The 20,934-nt window shown below is 39.3% G+C and overlaps 1 protein-coding gene across 6 annotated transcripts in view; it reads right to left on the bottom strand.

Annotated features, from left to right (window-relative positions):
- ATP11C (ATPase phospholipid transporting 11C) overlaps window positions 1–20,934 on the bottom strand; it is a 151,676-nt gene that overhangs the window by 4,389 nt on the left and 126,353 nt on the right. The window contains exons 24-30 of one of the 6 annotated variants that reach the window (XR_010379523.1): window positions 19,152–19,279; window positions 14,896–15,031; window positions 12,622–12,687; window positions 10,303–10,406; window positions 7,105–7,258; window positions 6,917–6,983; window positions 884–988 (exon numbers count right to left, since the gene is read on the bottom strand). Coding sequence is in view for 5 of the 6 variants with exons in the window: in XM_031445067.2 (XP_031300927.1) it covers window positions 887–988; window positions 7,105–7,258; window positions 10,303–10,406; window positions 12,622–12,687; window positions 14,896–15,031; window positions 19,152–19,279 (690 nt within the window). In the remaining variant the exon portion in view is untranslated. The other 5 variants (XM_064483253.1, XM_031445067.2, XM_064483250.1 and 2 more) reach the window with 5 other exon arrangements.

Raw genomic sequence — 20,934 nt, 5'->3', positions numbered from 1 at the left:
CTGACAAGCTTGTAAACCTCATTCATGAATTACTCTAAATTGTCATGGATGGATAAAAGACTTCTAGAGGTCTGGGGTGACAGAGGCCCCTGCAGTGGGGAACACAGAATACACAGAGAGGAGTCATTCTGAGTTCAGGGATTCTTCCCATAGCATATCAATTCCTTCCAAATTTTTTTTTTTGGGGTAAATGAAACAATATGTTATAAAATAAATACTCACTTTTGGAAAAATTAATTATGAAGCATTCTGTATAATAAGGCTAGCATCCCCCTGAATGGCTAGGAAAGATTTTACCTCTGAAGTTGAAACATTTAGCTTGAATAAAACTTGACATTTAAAAAAGTGATTAGAGTAGATTGGTACTTTAACACATACTTGGGCATCAGACATTACAAGGACATTAAGTATATACCTGCAAACACAGACACAGCACATGGAGGTACAAACACACTGAATTATTTTCACATAATTCCCAAAAGAACATGCAATGCTAAACTGACTTGCTATTATACAGATGCAATTTTGGAATATTTATTTTCAATTTTCCAAATGATCTTTTAAAATGAAAATTATATTTCCTCAATCAGTATTAATGAGCATTTTCACATGATGCCGTGACAACATGCCCTTTACAAATTAAATATACTGTATTACCCTTCAGCTGTGGAAAATGCCTAAAATGTTATTTGGGGGCTCAGCAAATTTGAAATATCTATTTCCCCATATTCCAAGTAATGCATCTTTATATTTTTGCAAAGGATAGTATAAAGTTCACCACACCAACAGCAGAGAAAATTTGGAGAGTGATATTTTCATTTTTTCTTTATAATGCTGTTAATCCGTTTCTTTAAAGCCAGCCCACTTGTTTAACACTAGGTACCTGTTACAATATATTAGATTCGTCTGAGAATGTTCGTAAAAGAAGAGGTCTGACTGAAGGTCTGGTGGATAATGAGTCAGATGCCTTTTTACAGCTCAGATTTCTCTGTAATAGTGAGGTAAAGATACTTAAAGCGTTAGAAGGTTGGTTAACCTACCTGGTGATAAAAATGTAGAAGAAAAAAATCATTTCCTATAGACTACTCTTGGCCCAAAGTACAAATGATGACACTAGATCAAACGCATAACATTTAAATGAATACATTTAAAGACCTAAGAAAGTCTCCAATTCGAGTAGAATTGTTCTCATGGTGGAAGTATACAGACAGTAGCAGTATGTGGCAAACTTGTGTTTTTGAAATGACACTGGTAAGTTATGTGATAGATGAGTCAGTATGGTTTGATTAGTAAACCTTACCATCCTTTTGGTGAACACCTCTGAGAGTTGTGAGGGTGCTGAGTGTATCAAACAAAGAGAAACTTGTGCAAAACATTCCTGTCTTAGTGAATAGACTAGCTAACACACTGTGGCTTCTGCTGCATACCGGGAATCAATGGGACCACAGACCTACAGTCCAAGTTTTTGAAAATCACTTCCGCTCCAGTCTGACAATTTGAGAAGGTGAACAAATGATGAAAGGAAAATGACAAAATACTCTTTAAGTATCAATAAGATATAAAGATGAGTCATGAGAATTTTTCATTAAGAATCAGAAAATGGTGTCAAGCAAATGAGAACGCAAGCAAGTTGGTACATTAAGAAAGGAAATCACCTTATTCACTCCAAGAGAAACTGTGATTGCTGGAAGTTTGAGAAAGCATGAAGATAGTAGATGTTCCTGAGGAAGGGAGGCGTTTCGTTACCTTGTTCACAATTGCACAAAAGGTGGAAAATTGCAGTAGAAAAAAGAGAAATGCAGAAACCAAAAAAAAAAAAAAAAAAAAAAAGTAAATATTTTCTGAAATGTAAGACATTTAAAAAGAAACCTTGAGAATTCGAAGTCGAAATGACGTTAGTTTTGAAGACATTACTTTCTGAAGTAAAAGTAGAGTTAGAGTTAAGAATAGTCTATTATATGTGCAAACTGCTATTTCTCTGTATATCAATTAAAAAATTTTTTGTTAATGGGAAAATTGACTATTTTGAATAAAATAACTTAAAAATATGCTTCTTATTTGAAATAAGGCTCATCTCTAATCACTAATCACTAAACTTACATCGTTCAAAATCCGCTGGTCAGAGAGCTATGTTCAGGGTCCATCAGCAATCTATCTTGAAGCAACTATCTCCCCTATCCAGGTGCACAGATGTAATCTGAAGGGACTGACTGCCCTCAGGCAGCTGCAGGTTAAAAACCTAATCAAAACTAACATAATGAGGAAACATTCGGTGAAACCACACTTCAGTACCGTTTACCTCTGGACCGATGCTTAATTTCCTTTATTCTAACATAATTTGATCAGTTTCCCCCCTTTTTCCGGTAGAGACTTTAAAAAGGTTGGCTAAGGAGCCATGAATTTTTCCTTTAAAACACTTAACAGAAAGTAAAAATTGGTAACTTAAGGTTTAATCAGAAAATCTAAGAGGTTACTTTTTTCCTTTCTTATTCTATGACTGAAGTTATAAGCTAATTTACAGACTCGGTTTTGGTATTGCTCAAGCAAAACAGAAGGTGACTATGGAGATGAGCTTAACGATTCTGCTAATGAGGAGTACCCATATTATCTACTTAGTGCCTAATGAAAATAAACCTAAAAAAGAAACCAGCTAAAGTAAAGCATGCATCTAGCGGAGTCTAATAAACAATTATCCTTCTAAAGGCAAATACTTTGACGTTTTCTCCTGTTCGTATTTTACCTTACAGAAAGCTGGTAACATGTTGGTAATATGCAAATTACTAATTGATAAAGCTAGAGCAATAAATACTTAGTTTTGGAGAAAAAATTTTTTAATTGTTCTGTCTTCTGTTTTGTGGGCAAAAACCTTGCAACAAGATTAACATGATACCAAATCCCCCACCCTGTGTTTACTATACAAGCCCATCTATTTAAGACTGTAACTGAAGCACATTTTGGCGTGCTCAAAACCTTGTATCCAACCATCAGAGATGAAAGTATTTCTATGAAGCAGAAATTTCAGGGGTTAATAGGATACTTTATAAAGGGAAACAAAAAAATATGAAAGTATAGAAGGCAGTAGAGAGCATGGAAAGAGTAAAGCAATAAAAAATTGATATAGCTAGCAACTGGTGGAGGGGGTGAAAAGGATGGGGGATAATGAACTAAAACAGTATGAAATTTCCACATTCCTTTGCAATCATCTAGAGAGCTTTGACATTGGCTCAGTTAGCAGTCTGTCAAAGAGGCCAATGCATAAAGGTCCATCTCAACAGCCATGATGTTAGGATTCAACTTTATTTTTGTCTAATACAGATCTTTAGAACCCATGGTTGTATAGGACACTGTCAGGATTGAAATAGTAATCATTCTTTGTCACCACTGTTATTGTAAGGATAAATTGTATTCTCCAAAATTCTCAAAGTGCTTTCTCTGGGAATTTTGCTCAGACAGCTGACATTCTTTTCCTGTCTTCCACTCTGAAGGCGCTCCCTATGTTAATGGAATGTTTCCTCTTGTTTGTGCAGACATCACAGGCAAGCCATGGCCAAGTTCCTGGGTCCATTCCCACTAGATTACAGTGTTCCCATGGCTAGTAGGCGAAGTCAAGCCTCCTTTTGATTGTGGTGGTTTACATGGGAAAACTTTACATAAAGATATGTGGAAAATTCCTCCACTGGAACTGGGAACTGGTACTGACTAGTTGACTAGAAGGTCCGGGTGTATTTCATTAAGAGATAGCCCAACAAATGTACTTAGAGGGACACAGCTTTTTGAAATACCAAAAATCCTAAACTTTACATTTCCTTTGAAGTGTCATCTGCTGTTCCATTGTTTCACGCTCAGTGACAGTTTCATCACACACTGTCAGCAGCGTGGCAGTGCAGCTTTATAAGCTAAAGAAACGCCCTATGATCTGTAATGATGAGATTTTAGCTCAAAAGTTAACTACATTGCTGAAAATAAGGGTGTGAGAATATATTCATCCCTGAGTAAAGCCACTGACGGAACCTAGATTCGAAGATAGCAGAAGTCCTTATAACACTAGTATCATGACAGAAGTCAGCTGTGGTGGAGGCCACCCTAGCAGCCTTTTTACTGGAGGCTTCAGGAGGCAGTGACTTGGACCTTGAAATAGCTCAGCTGTGTTACAGTAAACCATATTATTGAGTCTACTATTCTGCTGTATACCTACTTATGAAGTGTTCCGAGTAAATCCCCTTTATAAGTCAACTAGAGTGAGAGCTCCCTGTGAATTGGAGCCACATTGCTTCATCCCTGAATTATCAACACCTAGGATAGTAGCTAACTTAAGAGTGGACCCTCGGGCAATGTGCGTTGAATTGAATAGAATTCAACAGAAGGGTGCTTCTATAATTGTTAAATGTAAATAGCTTAGCTTCTCTCTCAAATGCCATGGAGACATTTTCACTACCCACTGCCGAATTCCCTTCTCAAAGCAGCTGCCAAGACCCACAGGAGGACAGCACAAGCAGTCTACTTGTCACAGGCATTTCTGGCTCTGTGTACAAAGGATCCTGGTGCTTAGTGGCTGAAGTCAGGGGGATCTACCTCTAGGTAGGGACAAACACTTGACCCCGTTAGGGAGCCTGTCAGGTATGAAGCTGATCCAGTTTGAAAAAATCTTTTGGCTCTTTAACATGAGGTTGGTGTCTTAGGCAAAGGATACTGAATAAAGGAAGTCACCCAGAATGCCACACCGTTGGTCATTACGATAGCCTTTGTCCTTTATCTTAGAATGGCCTCTGCCTCTTTGATACGGCCCAATAGAGCCTTATGTAAATAGATGTAACTTATCAGAGTAGCCGTGGCTGCCATGTTTCAGCTGGCCTTTATGCATTCATATGCACTACTTTGCTCTTGCATTTTCTTGCAAGGGGGGAAAAAAAAAGAAAAAGAGGCAGTGCTGCTGAATGCCCACAATGTTTTGTCTCATCTGCAACTCTCAAAATCCCAGAGAGTCTGAAAAACCATTTAGCTTTTCAGACTTTGGATGTAAAGAGAGATGTTCATCAGTAGGTGGTTCAACACATGTTCACTGGTTCCATGAGGATAGGAATAAATGAATGAATGATTGAATGAATGAAGGTGATTATGGAAATTCTCCTGGTTGTTCTAGCATATCAGCATGCCAAGCTATAGCACAGACACTATAATTTCTCCTATCACAGACATAACCCACGGCGAACAAATTTCATGCTGAACCTTGGCGACATTCTATGCTGCTAAGGGAATAGGGCTGCAGTCCCATAACCCCATGCTTTCAACAGAATCTGCTGTCTGCATGGAAAGAAAATATTCTAAGCCTTTATCTGTGACTACTTTGTTGCATCCTTCCATTTAATGGCCATTTAATTTATATAAAAGTCACCTCCCGCCAGTGTCTAATTTTTTTTAAAGGGCCTAAGGAAGAGGATAAGATGATATATTTGAAGGTTTTGATTTCTAATATTTTTGTATCATCTTTAGAGCATGAAGCTGGGTGTGAGCCATTATTTAGCATAGGCTCCATTATCCCAAATAAGAAAAATATTGAGGAGCACCTTAAAGTGTACTCCCAAATAAGGAGAGGGGAAGAGTACCTCAAAGGCCCTTCCCAGACAAATCCTCTATTTCTTACTATGACATTTTTTACTTGGCTTCATGCAAATTGCCACTTGAGCCCTTCTGGGAGGAACTTGTTTTACCCCTGTTCAACTGGTGTTAAGGTTTAATCAGACAAGCAAATGCCACTTTCCCATTCTAATACCAGGCTGGAGGGTTATGGGGCACAGATGGGGAGGGTCTACTGGAGGGATTATCGAGAGACTAAGGCGGTTTTAGCTTGGTTAATGTTCTTGTGTCTAGTTCCACCCACAAGGCATGTAGAAGCAGGGAGTCAGGGCCAGTCCTGACTACCTAACTACACACTGATTGGCCTTGTACACCAAGAATCAATGTGGCTTATGTCACTGACAATCTAGTGCTTTCGACTGGGGCTGATACTGACTTGTATCATGAAGCTCCTCTTTTATACATCTAATCAATGAAGATCTTCCCACTATAATCATTTTAGTTTCCTATGTCTCCATGATGCCAACCACTGGATTCTATCAGTTCAACAGGAAAAAAAACAAAACAAAAACCCAAGCCCAAGACAAACCAGTTTTGTGACTAAACGTGTTGGCAAATTTGATCAAATGGATCAGGCAGACAGAGCTTAGACTATTTCCTGAAAATATTGCCTTGGAGGAGCTATAAGATCTAGGTGTCAGTATGATAGAAACAGGGTTTTGTTTGGCAAAATGAGCTATTGGCAGAAGTATGAACATATTTAATTGACTTGTTGGTCAAAATTTGCCAGTTTTATTTTCCAGGCTCATCTACCCCTGTTAGTTTAAAGGCTTTTTAAGAAAGGTTCAAAAGATATCAGACAATGCAGGGCCAAGCAATTAGGCTGACAGAAGGTAATAACTTTTCATTCTCGTGAAAAATTCACAATTTATAAGCAGCAAAAATAAAAACACACTCATAAAACAATCCTGAATTTTTATAAGTGTGTTTGGGAGGGAAGGATGTACAAACCACATCCAGGGAATTCTCTTTGGTTCAAATATACTGCTAGACAGACAGGGCTAGAAGCAACACAGAGATTAAGCAGCACTATAATTAAAGGAAAGGGAAAAGTTTGAAAGAGACAAATTGGGATTATCAACTGAAAAAAAAATCTGCAAACAACCCACAGGGAAATTTCTAAGGTTAAGGCTGGAATGTTGGTGTGGAAATTCCCAGTGTGAAAATTCTAGGCTAAAAAAAAAAATCATTTTTTTCCATTTAAAATTCCATATGGAGCATATGAGATACTCCATATGGATTGCTAAAGGTCACATAGAACACTATTAAGGAATCTACTTACCACCTGCATTGGATAACGAAGTTTTTTACTATACTTTTTATGCAGAAGAGGAAATTAAGTGATGAACCTGCAAGGAGGGGTTTAACATGCTGTAACTAATGCAATTCTCTAAATACAGTTTTTAGTTCATGGCAGATATTGACGCCCCTTCCAAAAATCAGGTTATAATAAATAAACTTAGTCCTTACCCTGGCACTTCTTCTTCTTACATTCTTTAATACTATCAGGAGAATCTCAGGGAAAAGGCTGATAAATATTAGAAGAAAGATGGCCAACCAGGTGGATACAGAAGACAGCATTTGAGCAAATACGAAATACATTCTCTGTTGTTTGAGAAAAGGCCTAGAGTGGAAAGAAAATACATAATGGAAAAACAAATCAGTTCTCGTTATATGAAAGAGAAGTGTAACTGAAATTGTCTTTTATATTTAAAAGGAATCCTTGTTATGCACATTAATAAAAATAATTTTCTTTAGAATGACCCAAAAGTAGTAAACAGATTTCATTTACTCAATGTTTGGAAAAGAAAAGGAATGATACTCAAAGGGGAAAAAAGATAATAAAATGCATTTGACTTGAAAACAACTAAGCAATCAGCTTTAAAGCTGCCAACTGGAGAATATTTATTTGTATTAGAAAATGCTGAAGCTTCAGAGATATTCAAAAGAAGTGATGATTAATTTTTATGCTAACAAACATTTTACTTCCTCGCCTGTTTTATTAATATAAGAATGGATTTGTGCTTTACATTCAGAAATGTAAGCCATTTTTATAACCCCGCCTCAAAAAACCCATATGTAAATACAAAAAGGACCGTAGAGTTTTTCTCTCTCAGGTGGGAGGAATCTACCACTCTCATCCACAAATATACACCAAGTACCAGTGTGTGCCGAATCAGCTGACAGAATACTGCTAATCAAACATGAAGCCTTGGCGCCCAGAAATTCAGGATGCTGCCGCCTCACTCTGCGGGGGCTCAGTCACCCACTGAACTGTTAGGCAGCCGTTTGGAAGTGCAGCCAGTTCCCCTTTCCTGCCTCAGCTGAACCGCAGAGAGCCTCAGCAGGCTGGGTGACTGACTGTTGCCTGAAGCTGAGGGGGAGGAAGTGCAAAGTGGCTGCTCAAGGCCAGGGTAGACATCAGACTGTCCTTGGATTAAAAGCCTTAGGTAGATAAGTGCTTGGTCCCATTTGGTACATCACAAATAGTGCTCACTGAAGACAAACTGGTTTCTCCTGGAAAACCTAGGAGTGCGGGTACAGCTCAGTGGTAGAGCTGCATGCTTAGCATGCACGAGGTCCTGGGTTCAATCTCCAGTACCTCTGTTAAAAAAAAATATGTAAATAAACAACCTAATTACCCCCCACAAAAAACAAAAGAAAAATACAAAAACTGGTGTTTGTGCACTCTTATGTAACACGATGAAAATCAAGCCTGTGGTTGTGCATATGTGAGGAAGACTGTGAGCAGAACAGTGAGATGGAGAAACTTATGAGGTCTGGGCTAAACACGTTTTTTAGGGGAGACCATAAAGAAAAGATTTCTGCTGAGTTCTATTCTTACTCTAATTCTGAAGCGCCCCCTGAACAATTTTCTAGGCAATTAACTGAGCCATAAGGGTCCAGCAGACAAGTGACAGCTAGTCACAGGGTATTCCTACAATACTCTGTGATTACTAGCTCTCGATTTTTCTTTTTGACTTAATGGCATCTATGGAGTTTTGCAGGGGACCAGTAAAAACCAGAAGATATTATTCCTGTATTGGGTTTGGGGCTTAGAATTCATCATTCTCACTGCCCATCGCCAAAGGGGCGTTGTCACATTGCCTCAGGGTTGAACATGTCCAGAGATATTAGCTGCAAGCAGCATTCAGCCGAAGTTTTGCACAGTTTCTAGACACAGTGTGTTGGCTGCTTTATAATATATATTTTATATTCATGTAGTAGCTCAACTCAGACAGGTCTACTTAAGGACAGCACTACGGGCAACAAAATAAAACAGATTAATATTTAATTTTTAGTAAGCATTTCTTAATGAATAGAAACAAGTATGACAATATCGTACTCATTTAAAGGATTTATTTTAATTGATAAAGAATAGCCTTGAAAGAGCGAGAAACTTGTTTTGTTTGCTAGAAACATTTTATTCTTGTGGAAATTTTGCATAATTAGTTCAGATGCTGATTACACAGATTCCTAGACAGAATTATGGTACTGTGGGCAGACCTACAACTGGATGTTGCATTTGGTTAATCAACTTTGATTCATTTCTATATTATTAAAGAAAACAGAGACTTCCTTCAGATTCATTGCTTCAGTAATTACTTATATAGGTGTCAAATAAATGCTGTAATTATACTTTTTGGAGCTGGTACTTCTGTAAGTGATTAGGTTTTTCATATTTTTATTTCTTAAGGCTTTTCTTTTAAAAAGCTTTTCAAAACAGTACGAGTTTCTTCTAATTAAGTCTCAAGGGACATAAACACGGTCCTCACATCTCTGTGATAACATGGAATGCTTTGTAAGATTCTGCTCAAACCAATGAAAATATATAGTCCTGGAGTCTCACTCTATGGCTTAATCTAAACTCTGCTGCCTACTGTTGGCATCCTTGTCAGAGGAAATCACGGATTAATGAAAACAACTGTGATATGTGAAAACAAAATATAGACCTCTGGGAGTAAGGAGAGTAGATGAAAATCTAACTTATTCTCATTCCATATAACTCTGACTCTCATCGTCTTGAGGCAGGGACACAGGCTATTCATCTCTGTACCCCTCAGAGAGCTTCACACAAAATGGATCTGAATAAATATCTATTGAACCAAGATGAACTGAATGAACTAAAAGTCCAGGCTGTTGAGTCTACCTTTACCTACCCCCAAACAATGGGATAGTGATTTCAAGATATAACCGTCTGAGGATTAAGTGACATATTCTATATCTCGAGCATGTCTGTAGTGATGAGAATAAGAGTAATATAACATACAGAGAGAACAGGGTCCAAATGGATAATAATGTACCTATTGGCCACTATATCCTACGGAAACTTCACAGGATGAGTATTCCCACTGGAAATAACATGGGAGGTCATTTTAGAAATTATAGTTTCATTTTACAGAGAGATGTTTACACCACTTCAAGTTGAAAGATTTGCACAGGGACTACCAGAAGCAAGGTCTTTGAAGTAGCTCATGCAGTCTACATGCTTGCATTTGAAATCTAACCTGAAATTAGCAGCATTCCTGGCTAGAAGTAACTTCCAGTCTATTAATATTGAAGATTTGCCATCTTATATAATCAAAACTTTAAAAGTATAATGAATGTTTGCATATCCAACGTACATATAGTTATTTACAGATTACTCACACATACAAGGCTGCTTACCATATAATTCCTCCCCAGAAGAATGAGAAAAATACATAAAAGGCTAAAGAACCCCAGATCACAAAGTGGTTTATCCACGTCCAGAACCGAGTATCCAAGGCGAGCTGAAAAGATACAACGCAAGAGATTTCACGATGGGTACAAACTGCACCAGGCCAAACCCTGCGCTATTTGATAACTTGTACACAATATGATACCTGTGGGAGGATCGAGCCTGAATCAGGCAACCAGAAGAGAACAGAACTAGAAGAACAGAACCCGGAGTTTTCGAAGAGCTCTGCCCTAACTCACTGAGCCTCTAGAGTACAGGCACGGAGGTGTGGGCAACATGCACATGGCTGCAAAGGCCTCAGGACTGAAGGCAGGGCAAGGAGTAAGGCAATGGGAGTGTCCAGGAGGCTGGAGCCCCAAGTCCTCACGTGGTGGCGACCAAGGAGCTGATGGCAAAAGGAGAAGGCCAAGCTGGTGGAGGCAGCTACACTGAAAAGCAGGAGAGGGACAGAGCAGCTGGGAAGAGAAGACAAACTACACAACGGAGTTGTGGGACCGCAGACACAACAGGTGGGGGTTACTAAACGCAAAGGCAACCAGCTCCACACACCTGGCAGCATGGAGTCATGGGATTACATAATGTGCCTTTTAACTGCAAAACTTGTATCTATTCCATTAAATTAGTAACATTTTCAAGTTGCTTTAGATTTTAATCCCTTCACGTTTCTTCCAGGGCTGATGGTTTCTTCACATTGTGGCACCTGGCATTTTCCAGTGCAAACTAAAACCTGAAAGTATGGTCTGCTCTGCTTGCTTAAAATTTCCGGGCCACACAGACTAATATCCAGGGCATTTACATTTTGAAGAGGAGGGGGCGTCTCAGTTTTGTTACTGGCTGTGGCAGCCTGCTCCTCAGCTCTGTGCTAACAGTTGCTCATGCATAAGCAGGGTATCGGTAACACTGTCAATGTCGTCTGCAATTCCCACCTCCGGGCTGCTGGCGAAACCGCCACAATAACACCCATGTAAAGGGGAGGGAGAGCGTGGCTTCTGAAGACATGTGAAAGAGGCTGCCGTAAGGCCCACTTTAACTGTGACGGGCGCTTGGAGGCCCTACTGCCAGACACAAGGCCAGGGGTAAAACGGGGTGGGGAGGATTCCATTTCAAATCATGGTCCTGGGAAACAGTGGTAAATAGTAACAACTAGCACCTACCGCACTGAGCACATTCTGTGTGCCAGACACCATCCTAACTGCTTTAAATGTATTCACTAACTGACTTCTCACAGAACATCCTGAGAGGTAGGTGGCACTTTCAGCTCCATTTTATAATGGAGGTGCTGAGAAATGAAGTTACTTGCCCAAGGATGCCCAGCTAGTAAGTGGCTAAACTGAGATGAACCGTAACACTTTCTTTTGTAGTCCTAAAATACTAACGAAATAGATGACAAATAATGCAAACACATTAGTTCTATTCAGTATGAGAAATGAACCGGGTATAAAAACTCAGAGGGGAAACGATTCGAGGTCCTTTGTCAGTTATACTTCTGAATTCTAGTTCTGACCACTGGGCATACTGGAACTTATTTAAAGGTACTCATTCTTGGACCCCACATGAGGTGTTTATCACTGGAATGATCAAAATAATTAGAATACACCTTCAACTGTAAGGGAGTCCCAACTCACGAGCCTCAAGGGTAGTATTCAGCCCAGAGCATTATTACATGGCTGCATGTTAATGCCAGTGCTTTTGCCAAAACTGCCCTCCATGTATGTTACCTGCTATATATTCTTAGGCATCTCATCATTAATATGGGTAAATTTCAGTGATGAATACAGTATTATAAAATTTCTTCACTACTAAGCTCTTTGGCATACATATCTTGCTCATGGACACCTATATTCAACTTAAGTACCTAAATTCGTTTAAGGACTGGCATTCTTAAACAGATATATAACTTGAAAAAATATTCAAGTACTTAACATGGAAACACACATACACACTCATAGCCCATTTATGTACCACTTATAACATCTCAAAAATAGCTGGAAAGGAATAGATTAGATTTTCAACATAAGTATGGTGAAAAATGTTTTTCAAAAAATAAAAATAAAGAGGATAGAAAATATACTGGAAAAAATAGATCACAAATAGTATACAAATAAATGTCCAAATCTCTAATATCACACATAATTTTAGTAAGCATTCAGACTTGAATAACAACTCGCAACGAAAATGAAGATTAGAAGACAAAAAGGACATATTAATATAAGACCAGAAGTATTACAAAATGGCGTTAAATATACTTGAATAAATAAAAATCTAACCTTCAGAGTTACAGTGAATACTAAGACTGTAAAAACAATGGTTCCAAAAGTCCAGTTTCCATATACCTGAAAAACATTCAACAATTACATGTACCAGGAATACATGAGCCTGCTTAAAATAATAAAAAGCCAAGTTTAATCTTGTATGTAACTACCAAAGATTTTTGTATTATTTAGGGAAATATTTGGTCATAAGATCAGGTCAAGATGCCGGGTTTTACTGTGATGCTAAATTTTCTTGGACAGGTACACTGCATAGGCGGTTGGTAGGGTTTATTTTCACAATTCCATGCATCATAAAACAGGGAATGCACTGGTGTGACACAGGCAGAAAAAAAACCTTTTCTACTAATAGTAATGTTCATCAAAACAACTCATTTGGATGACATGTCTCTAAAGAGTCTGATACTGGCTTTTCCTATAATACAGAATGAATGGTCTCAAATACAGACTAATTTGCAGACAAATGAACTCAAATTTTTATAGAATATACAGTGACAGGGTAAATAGACTTATTGTAGTGATCATTCAGTACATAAAAATATTGAATTATGTTATACACCTGAAACTAATGTTATATGTCAATTATACCTTAATAAAAAATAAATAGAATAAAATAAATAGAATAAAATAGACTCCCGTTTTTTGGCTATAAATATTAGCACTGTCCACATGTGCACATCAAAGAAAAGCAGATACCATGTATAAATCCAAACGATGGCAATGAATGGCACATATGCTTACCAAATGCTGTCAAGATCTGAATGCGTAACATTAAAACAGAAAATGAAATGTAAAAGGTTTTTAAAAAAAAAAAAAATTAAGGTTAATAGAAGCAAAAAAAAGGACTTGATAAATCATACATGGTGTTTATGTTTAATTGCTGATAGTAGTTCTTATACTAATTGTAATTTTACCAAACATACATAATAAAATCCCTATTAATTTGGACTTCACGAACTCAACATGGGTGATGAGTTGCACATAGGCTGGGGTGAGACTCCTCATGCACCACCTGAAGAGTTTGCTGAGCAAATGAACCATGTCAACAGGGTTGCAGGAGAGAACCTGCTTACTTTGCAGCAAACTCTTTTTAAGCAATAGTCAACTCTATGTAATTTATGTGCCAGATAAATATAAGATAAAAAGTGGAAGTCACAGAATCAGTCATAAAGCTGAAGAGATCTGAGAAACCATAACATGTAATCTCTTCTTCTTACTGCTGGGCAAAGTTGACTTGGAAAACGGAAGTGGCCTGAGGACACACAGAGAGATTCAGTAGGGCACTCTCCTTGGCAAGTGCTCCACGTGCGTACTCTAACTCTAAAGTGATGAATAATTTTAATGGATGCATACGAAACTAATGTCTGTTTGTCCAGATTCAAGAGGTTTTGTCCGTAGTACCTAATTTCAAAGTATCACTCAAATTCACTGAGCCTATCACTTTGGTAACAGATGTTGACTGTCTAGCTTCTAGATACAGTCATTGTACTCAGTAAAATCTTTTTGAACCTTAGCTTTGCTTCACATTGTGATTATAAAGAATGAATGACCATAAAAGAGGAAGCCCAGAAATAGCAAAGAACACAGAGAAAGCAGCATGCAAGGTGGTGGGCCGGACTTTCCACTGTGTGGCTGCGGGAAAAGCCCGCCCCATCAGCAATTCTCTCCTCGAACACAGCCAGGGCAAAATCACCCTGATGCAGGCGCTGAACTATGTATTGCTTGCTGGGAAAGCAATGGCATGATCAGTGTCGTCTTTCTGGAAAGCACTGTGCTCCCATGTGCAAGGGAAGGCGGAAGAGAAGGGAATTCCCCCTCTTTAATTACTGGGCAAGTACTGCAAAGATATGGTGGCTCCCCGCTTCGGTTCTACGCATGGAAGGCCACTATGAGTAAGAACTGAGTGGGGCCAGATTTTGCTTTTTAAAACAGGAAAAGCCTTGCTCACATTAAAGTGTAGGGGTCCAAGGTCTGAAGTCCCAAGAACTCTCTCCATCTAGTACAACTTATAGCCAAGTTAAGCTTCCAGAGGTTTGCATATAAGCTTGCTAGTTAGACATGCACGCAGGAAGTGATATCTTACTTTAATGTTTCTGTTGTTCTAAGTAAGTTTTGAGAACTAAATAGCACACTTTTAGAAAAACAGTTTGCAAAATGATTACAGCTAGAATATGTGTATGACAGATCCAGGGCCTCTGGAAAAAAGCTAAGCCATGCTTGTAATACCAAAAGATGTAGTAGTTTTTTTTTTTTTTTTTTTTTTTTTTTTACCTTTGCATTTTCTTCCAGGGATGAAGTCTGAAAAAGAAAGTAAGTCCCAAAGAAGAATACTGTTCCTTCAAACGCAGCCAGAAATGTCCAATATAAGAAGGGTCCCAACTGCAGCATGGCATTGCCAGAAATCTTCCTGTTGAGAAATGGGGAAAAAATGCAGATTAATGAATTTCTGAAGGCTGTTTATTTAAAGATACAGTGAAATGCCAAAGGTGCGCATGGGGTTTGACCCTGTTATAATGAAGGGAACCTCACCTGAGGGGCTGGAAGGCTTTTGGCAAAAGGCCAGACTGAGCTGCAGGTTTGTCTTTGTGCAGTCGGCTCCTGTCGGAGGCACTGGAGTAAACTGTCAAAGTGCTTCTAAGTTAAAATTCTGGCCACTGACAATAATAATGTCTCAGTAATAATTAGCTCTCATTTACTAAGTACTTATTGTATGCTAATAAAACTGGATTAAGTTTTATTTTGTCCACATAAAAACCACATGAGATAGGTAATCACTCCCATTTACAAATAATGAGCCTCAAAAAGGTACATCATAATCGTTCCCAAACTTTGATGCACAATGGAGTCACCTGGGGATCTTTAAAAACATTGCTGCCTGGCTCCTATCCTCATTCTGATTTAACTGGCATGTGGTGTTACTTGGGCACTAGGATAATTGTAAAGCTCCCCAGGTAATACTAAAATGTGCAGTAATTTGGGAACCACTAGTACAGCAGTTAGGAAGGGACAGAGCTAGTATACAATCCTAGACTGATCTGACTTCAGATCACATGCTCTCAACCAAGCCACCATGGCTTTCCAGCTGTAATTGTTAAAGTATTTCTTTCAATCAAGGCTTCTTCCTGGGAAGTTAACCTTTTTAAAGTCTTGGGGTGCCCTTTAAATTTTTTAAATTGAGTCAAATAACATGTTTGAAGCTGAACAGCCACGCTTTCATAAATGGCAGGTGGACAGATCAAGTTTAAAATCTGTCAAAAACAGAGTCTTCTCCGTGCAAGTCAGAATGTTAAATAAGGCTACCAATTCTAATGGAGCAGAGCTGCACAAAGAAGATGGGTTTGTGCACGGAATTCTTTTAACTTCTATTTCAAAGTTCTCTTAACATTTATCAAAAGGTATCTAAATCACTCAAATAGCACACCTGTTGCCAATACTACCAAGCATTCCATCGGACTGCACTGAGTAAGAAACACCTTTGTAATGTAAATACAAATGATCCTTGTTCAGTTGGTATGGAGCGCTGTGGGGTTTCCAGAAAAAATGGCAGTTACACAACTTTTACCGACTAGGATTTCCAGGTACCTGCAATCAGAAATGCAGGGAACTGCACAAGGCAATACAGCCATACGCTGCTGTTTGCTCTAGAAAAACCGCAGAAGGAAAAGAGGTAGCTGCTGCTCAGAAACAAGCTCTCTCCATGGCCAATAAGTCATGTTCCCAAGGCAACTGGGAGCCACAGGGAAGACACTGCCCTAAAGATCCTCGCAGGGAGGGCCCAGCAACTGCCAGCCAGTGAGGCTTTCAAGAGTCACGGCCTTGGGCTGAGGCAGGAAGTGGTTCGTGTCTTTGCAGCCAGTCACTGGATTTACATTACACGCTGTGGGAAGAAATGATGGGGCGTCGAGGTATGCTGGGTTACAGGCGAGGCTTTCTAGCTGCGCTTGGATGAATGACGAACCTGTTGTAAACTCGGAATGGGACAGCCAATGAGCGTGCAGGGGAAAAGGAGAGAGAATGAAGGTGAGAGAGCGGGCCACCAGCAGCACAGGCCTGAGTGCCTCTGTAGGATGGGAGGCAGCAGCAGGTCGACCAGGACCTCTCTTCTGTTTTTTAAAGCTATAGAAGAAACATACTATGTCTCTTCCCTCTAGAAAAGAACTACAGTTTACGTTTCAAATTTCTCTTAAAAAAAATAGGAAAAGATCCAATGATGTCATGTTTCACGTCAAAACTTTTGGTAAATGCTAGAGTCACTAAGTCCCTGAAGGTGCTATCTACAATATGCTGCATAATGCCACAGGTAATGTTAAGTGGGACAAATGCACAGAGAGCCACATATGAAGATGAGGGCTTCAAGGTGACAAAGGAGTACTCAGAGTAACGGAGCCATCTACAACTCTGCGACAGGCTGAGAGCAGGCGGGAAGGAAGCTGCATCTGGGGCCGGGCGACAGGTACGCCATGCCGTTCATTCCTCTACCCGATGTGGCAGGCATAGCCTCTATGCAAAATCGTTTACTAATGCATCACTTACACCTACAGTGAGGGAACTAAAACTTCACGAAAACCCTTAGAATAATTTGTACTCGACAGCTTGCTTCAAGTTTTCAGCATTCTTAATGTATGAAAGTGCTAAGCACTGCCGTGAAGTTAGGTGAAGGGTGTTCGAAGACTAGCTACCACCTACTGAAACCTTACTATGTGCCGGGCACCATCTTAAGTTCTGTTACATGTCGCCACTCATTTAATCCTCACAAAAACATTGTGATGAGGTCTGTTATTACCCAGGTTTTACTGAAGACGAAAGTGAGGCACATCTCAGTCAAGCAACCTGAGCAAGGACGCACAGTAAGTGGCGTAGCTGGAGCTGGAGAGCAGGTGATTAGCTGGGGCTCTCGGGGGGACTGAACCGGAGCGGTTCTGCTCGCTGCCGCCCAAACCCCACTTCAATCAGAGTAGCTGCACTACTGGGCTTCACTTTTGCTGTTATGTGAAGACAGAACCCTGCTGATCGGTATTTGAAAACCACCAGCCTGTGGAAAAGAGCACAGGGTTGGTCATCAGGAGGACCGGAATCTGATCTTGCTTTGGTCTCTCAGACCTTGTGTCCTTAGGCAAGTTATTTCTGGGCCCTGGTCATCATTTTAAACAAGAGGCTGGTTCCCCTCTAGATCTAACCTATCCCTTTGTGAGAAACACAGAGAAAAGCAGAACATGTTAAACAATGCCACGAGGAGACAATGGGCAAATTCTAGGTTAGGGGAAGCGCTGCAAGATAAATGATCTCGTTTCGTTAACAAATAAATTGCCAGATTAACCTACAGATTAAGAGACTGAAGAAGCCTATTATCCAACTGCAATATATGAACCTTATATACTGTTTCAAACAAGCATGCTATAAAAAGAAATGAGTCAGCTGGAAAATTTGAGCATTGACTGGATATCTGATGGTATGATGGTCTTGCTAAATTTTTAGATGATAGTGTACTGTTATCTTTTAAAGTACTTATCTTTAAGAGATATGTGCTGAAATAACTATTTTACATGTTTGATATTTGCTTCAAAATGAGTCCTTGATAGGGAATACAGGGTTATTAATGAAGCAAGATTGGCCCTGAATTGGTAATTGCTGAAGCCAAGTGGTAAGGACAGGAAGTTCACTATATTAATAGTATTTTTGCTACTTCTATGGATGTTTTAAATTTTCCATAATAAATACCTTTAAAATGATAACAAATTTTATAAATCTGCTTAAGTCTACCAATGACTGAATGTGAGTTTTATGAGTCATATGGGCTAAAGACACCCCTTAAATTTGTGCACTTTCACTTCATACAAATGAACCACACTCAAGTCTCTCTACTGCACTTGGTACCCACTCTTTACCCACTGTAAATCAACATCTTTATCCTCAGCTGTAGGCTTAATTTATAAAATTCCAATTTAATCATAGGTTAAAGAACTGGTGACTGCTGAGCTGCTCATCCATAGAGAAAAGCATCTATTTCCAACTAACCCAAAATGAATATAATGGCTTCATGAGTTAATTGTTTTCTTCAACAATGCTGTTTTAGAATGGAGCCAACAAAGTGGGGAGGCTATATCTCAGGGGCAGTTCACAAGAGAAAGCCTAACATAACATCATCAGTTCAATCCATTATAGGAAGGAATCAATATTCTAAACTACCAAAGATCTTTGTGTGGCTTGTGTGTGTGTGTGTGGGGGGGGGTGTGGGTGTGGGTGTAGTTAAAATATTGTGTCTTTATCTAAGACTCCAGAACTCTATGACAATGCAGGCTCAAGTTTTAGGAATTACTACTGATTTTGAACTAAATAGTTCACACCCATTCAAGTATAGGACCTACATCTAGGAAACATGTCATTTTTCAATTGGATGGTCTGGTTTAAGTAGCTAAAAATTCAGAACTAAACCATGTTATCAAACCAGGAGGCCAGTTCTGTGTCCTTCCTACCTGCAGATGAAATGAAACTCACAACTTTCAAAGCCTAAGGGGGTTTTAACTTACATATATAGTCGGGGATCTGCGGTCAGCGTGTCAATGTTGATGTGCTGTTCCAGTAGACTGTAGGCCAGGATGGGCAAGGATGTGAAGCAGATATTGTACATTGTAAGGTAAGCGGCATCATACAGTGGCTGTAATGACAAAATACAGAAGAGAAACACATGTACTGTAACAGTCAACTGCAAGAGGATATTTAAGAGTTTAGAAAAATCACAAGCTAAAACAAGACAGTTTCATACTTTTTGGGCTAGCAGAGGAAGTTTTGTAAGTAACATCACTCTGGTGACTATAAAGAAAACCCCTAACATTTGTAATACATCATATTAATACACCTTCCCTTTTAAAATAGGATCCTACTCAGAATGTTCACATGCTCTAACAGTTATTAACTAATAACTTTTCAAAAGATTTTCAGTGAATAAAGACCAATTAAGCATAATACAAGAAACCGTCAGGGAAACTAAACATAGGCAGTGGCCAGCCTGTATCAGTTCTTCATGCTTAACATTTTACATGGTTTTAAATATCACTATCACCTTCTCCAGACTATATTTATGATATTGAATGTGGCCATTTACTAAGGATTAAATAAATGTATTCACAAAAACAAAGCTAAATATATGTACATGGTCATGACTCTCCGGTCCTGAATTTCCTAGGCTCCGTCTGACCCAAGTTTCCAACTTCCTGCTTGTCGTCCCATAGGACAACCTGCAACTCAAAATGTTCAAAACCAGACTCATCAACTTTCCCTTCAAATCTGCTTTCTCCTATGTTTCCTACCTCAGTGAGCGGCCTCACGGTGTATGCAACCCCAGTATCTACCTTGGTGCCTGGTATCACTTAGGTCCTCAAAACATTGTGACATGAGTTTCTCTTCCTACCTCACTAGTCATTCCTTCTGTCTCCCACTCTCCTTGAGCCCCCTGTTGGAGTATTTTCACGCTCGGTGTTTGGAGCTCACTTTATATTCACTCTCTAGGTGATCTCATTCAGTCCCCTGGTTTTCATACAACCCATTCACTGAAAATTCCCAAATACCTATCTCCAGCCCAGAGCTGTTTGCATATATCCAACTGCCTGCTTGGTACCTCCTCTTGGGTCTCCAGCATATTTCAAACTATATCCAGAACTGAATTTCTGACCTGCCCTCACCTCAAACTTGCTCCTCCTGACGTCTTGCCCATCTCAGGAAAGGACAACTAAATCTTTCTGATCAATCGGAACCAAAATTTTGGTTTCATCTTTGACTCTTCTCTTTTTCACAACCCACATCCAATCAGTTAAGAAGCATTTATTGGCTCTACTTTCAAATATATTCAGAAGCACATCACTTCTCAGTACCTCCACTGTGACTACCCTGCAGGCCTTTAACTGGTATCCCAGCTTCTTCTCCCCTTGACCTGCAGTCTATTCTCAACACAATGGCCCCAGGAAATGGCTACTAGAAAATCAGTCAAATCGAATCATTGTTTTGTTCAAACTCTCCAGTGGATTCCTTTATCTCTGAAAGCAAAGAAGTTCCTACAATGGCGTGGTTATAAAGTCCCACTCAATCTGGCTTCTCTTACCTGTCTGTCACCTTCTCAGTGAGACCCATCTTGACTGAGCTAGCCTCTCCCTCTCTCTTGAACACATCCCTCCCCCCATAGCACTAATCACCTTCTAACTTACATTATCAATTTATTATGTTTACTGTCTCTCTCGTCACACTAGAATTTACGCTCTACACAGGCAGGGATCTTTATTTATTTTATTGATAGCTGCAGCTTGAGAGAAAGCAGAG

Source organism: Camelus dromedarius, chromosome X, assembly GCF_036321535.1.
Source record: "Camelus dromedarius isolate mCamDro1 chromosome X, mCamDro1.pat, whole genome shotgun sequence".
NCBI classification, from domain to species: Eukaryota; Metazoa; Chordata; class Mammalia; order Artiodactyla; family Camelidae; genus Camelus; species Camelus dromedarius.
This window is presented reverse-complemented; position numbering and strand designations above follow the sequence as displayed.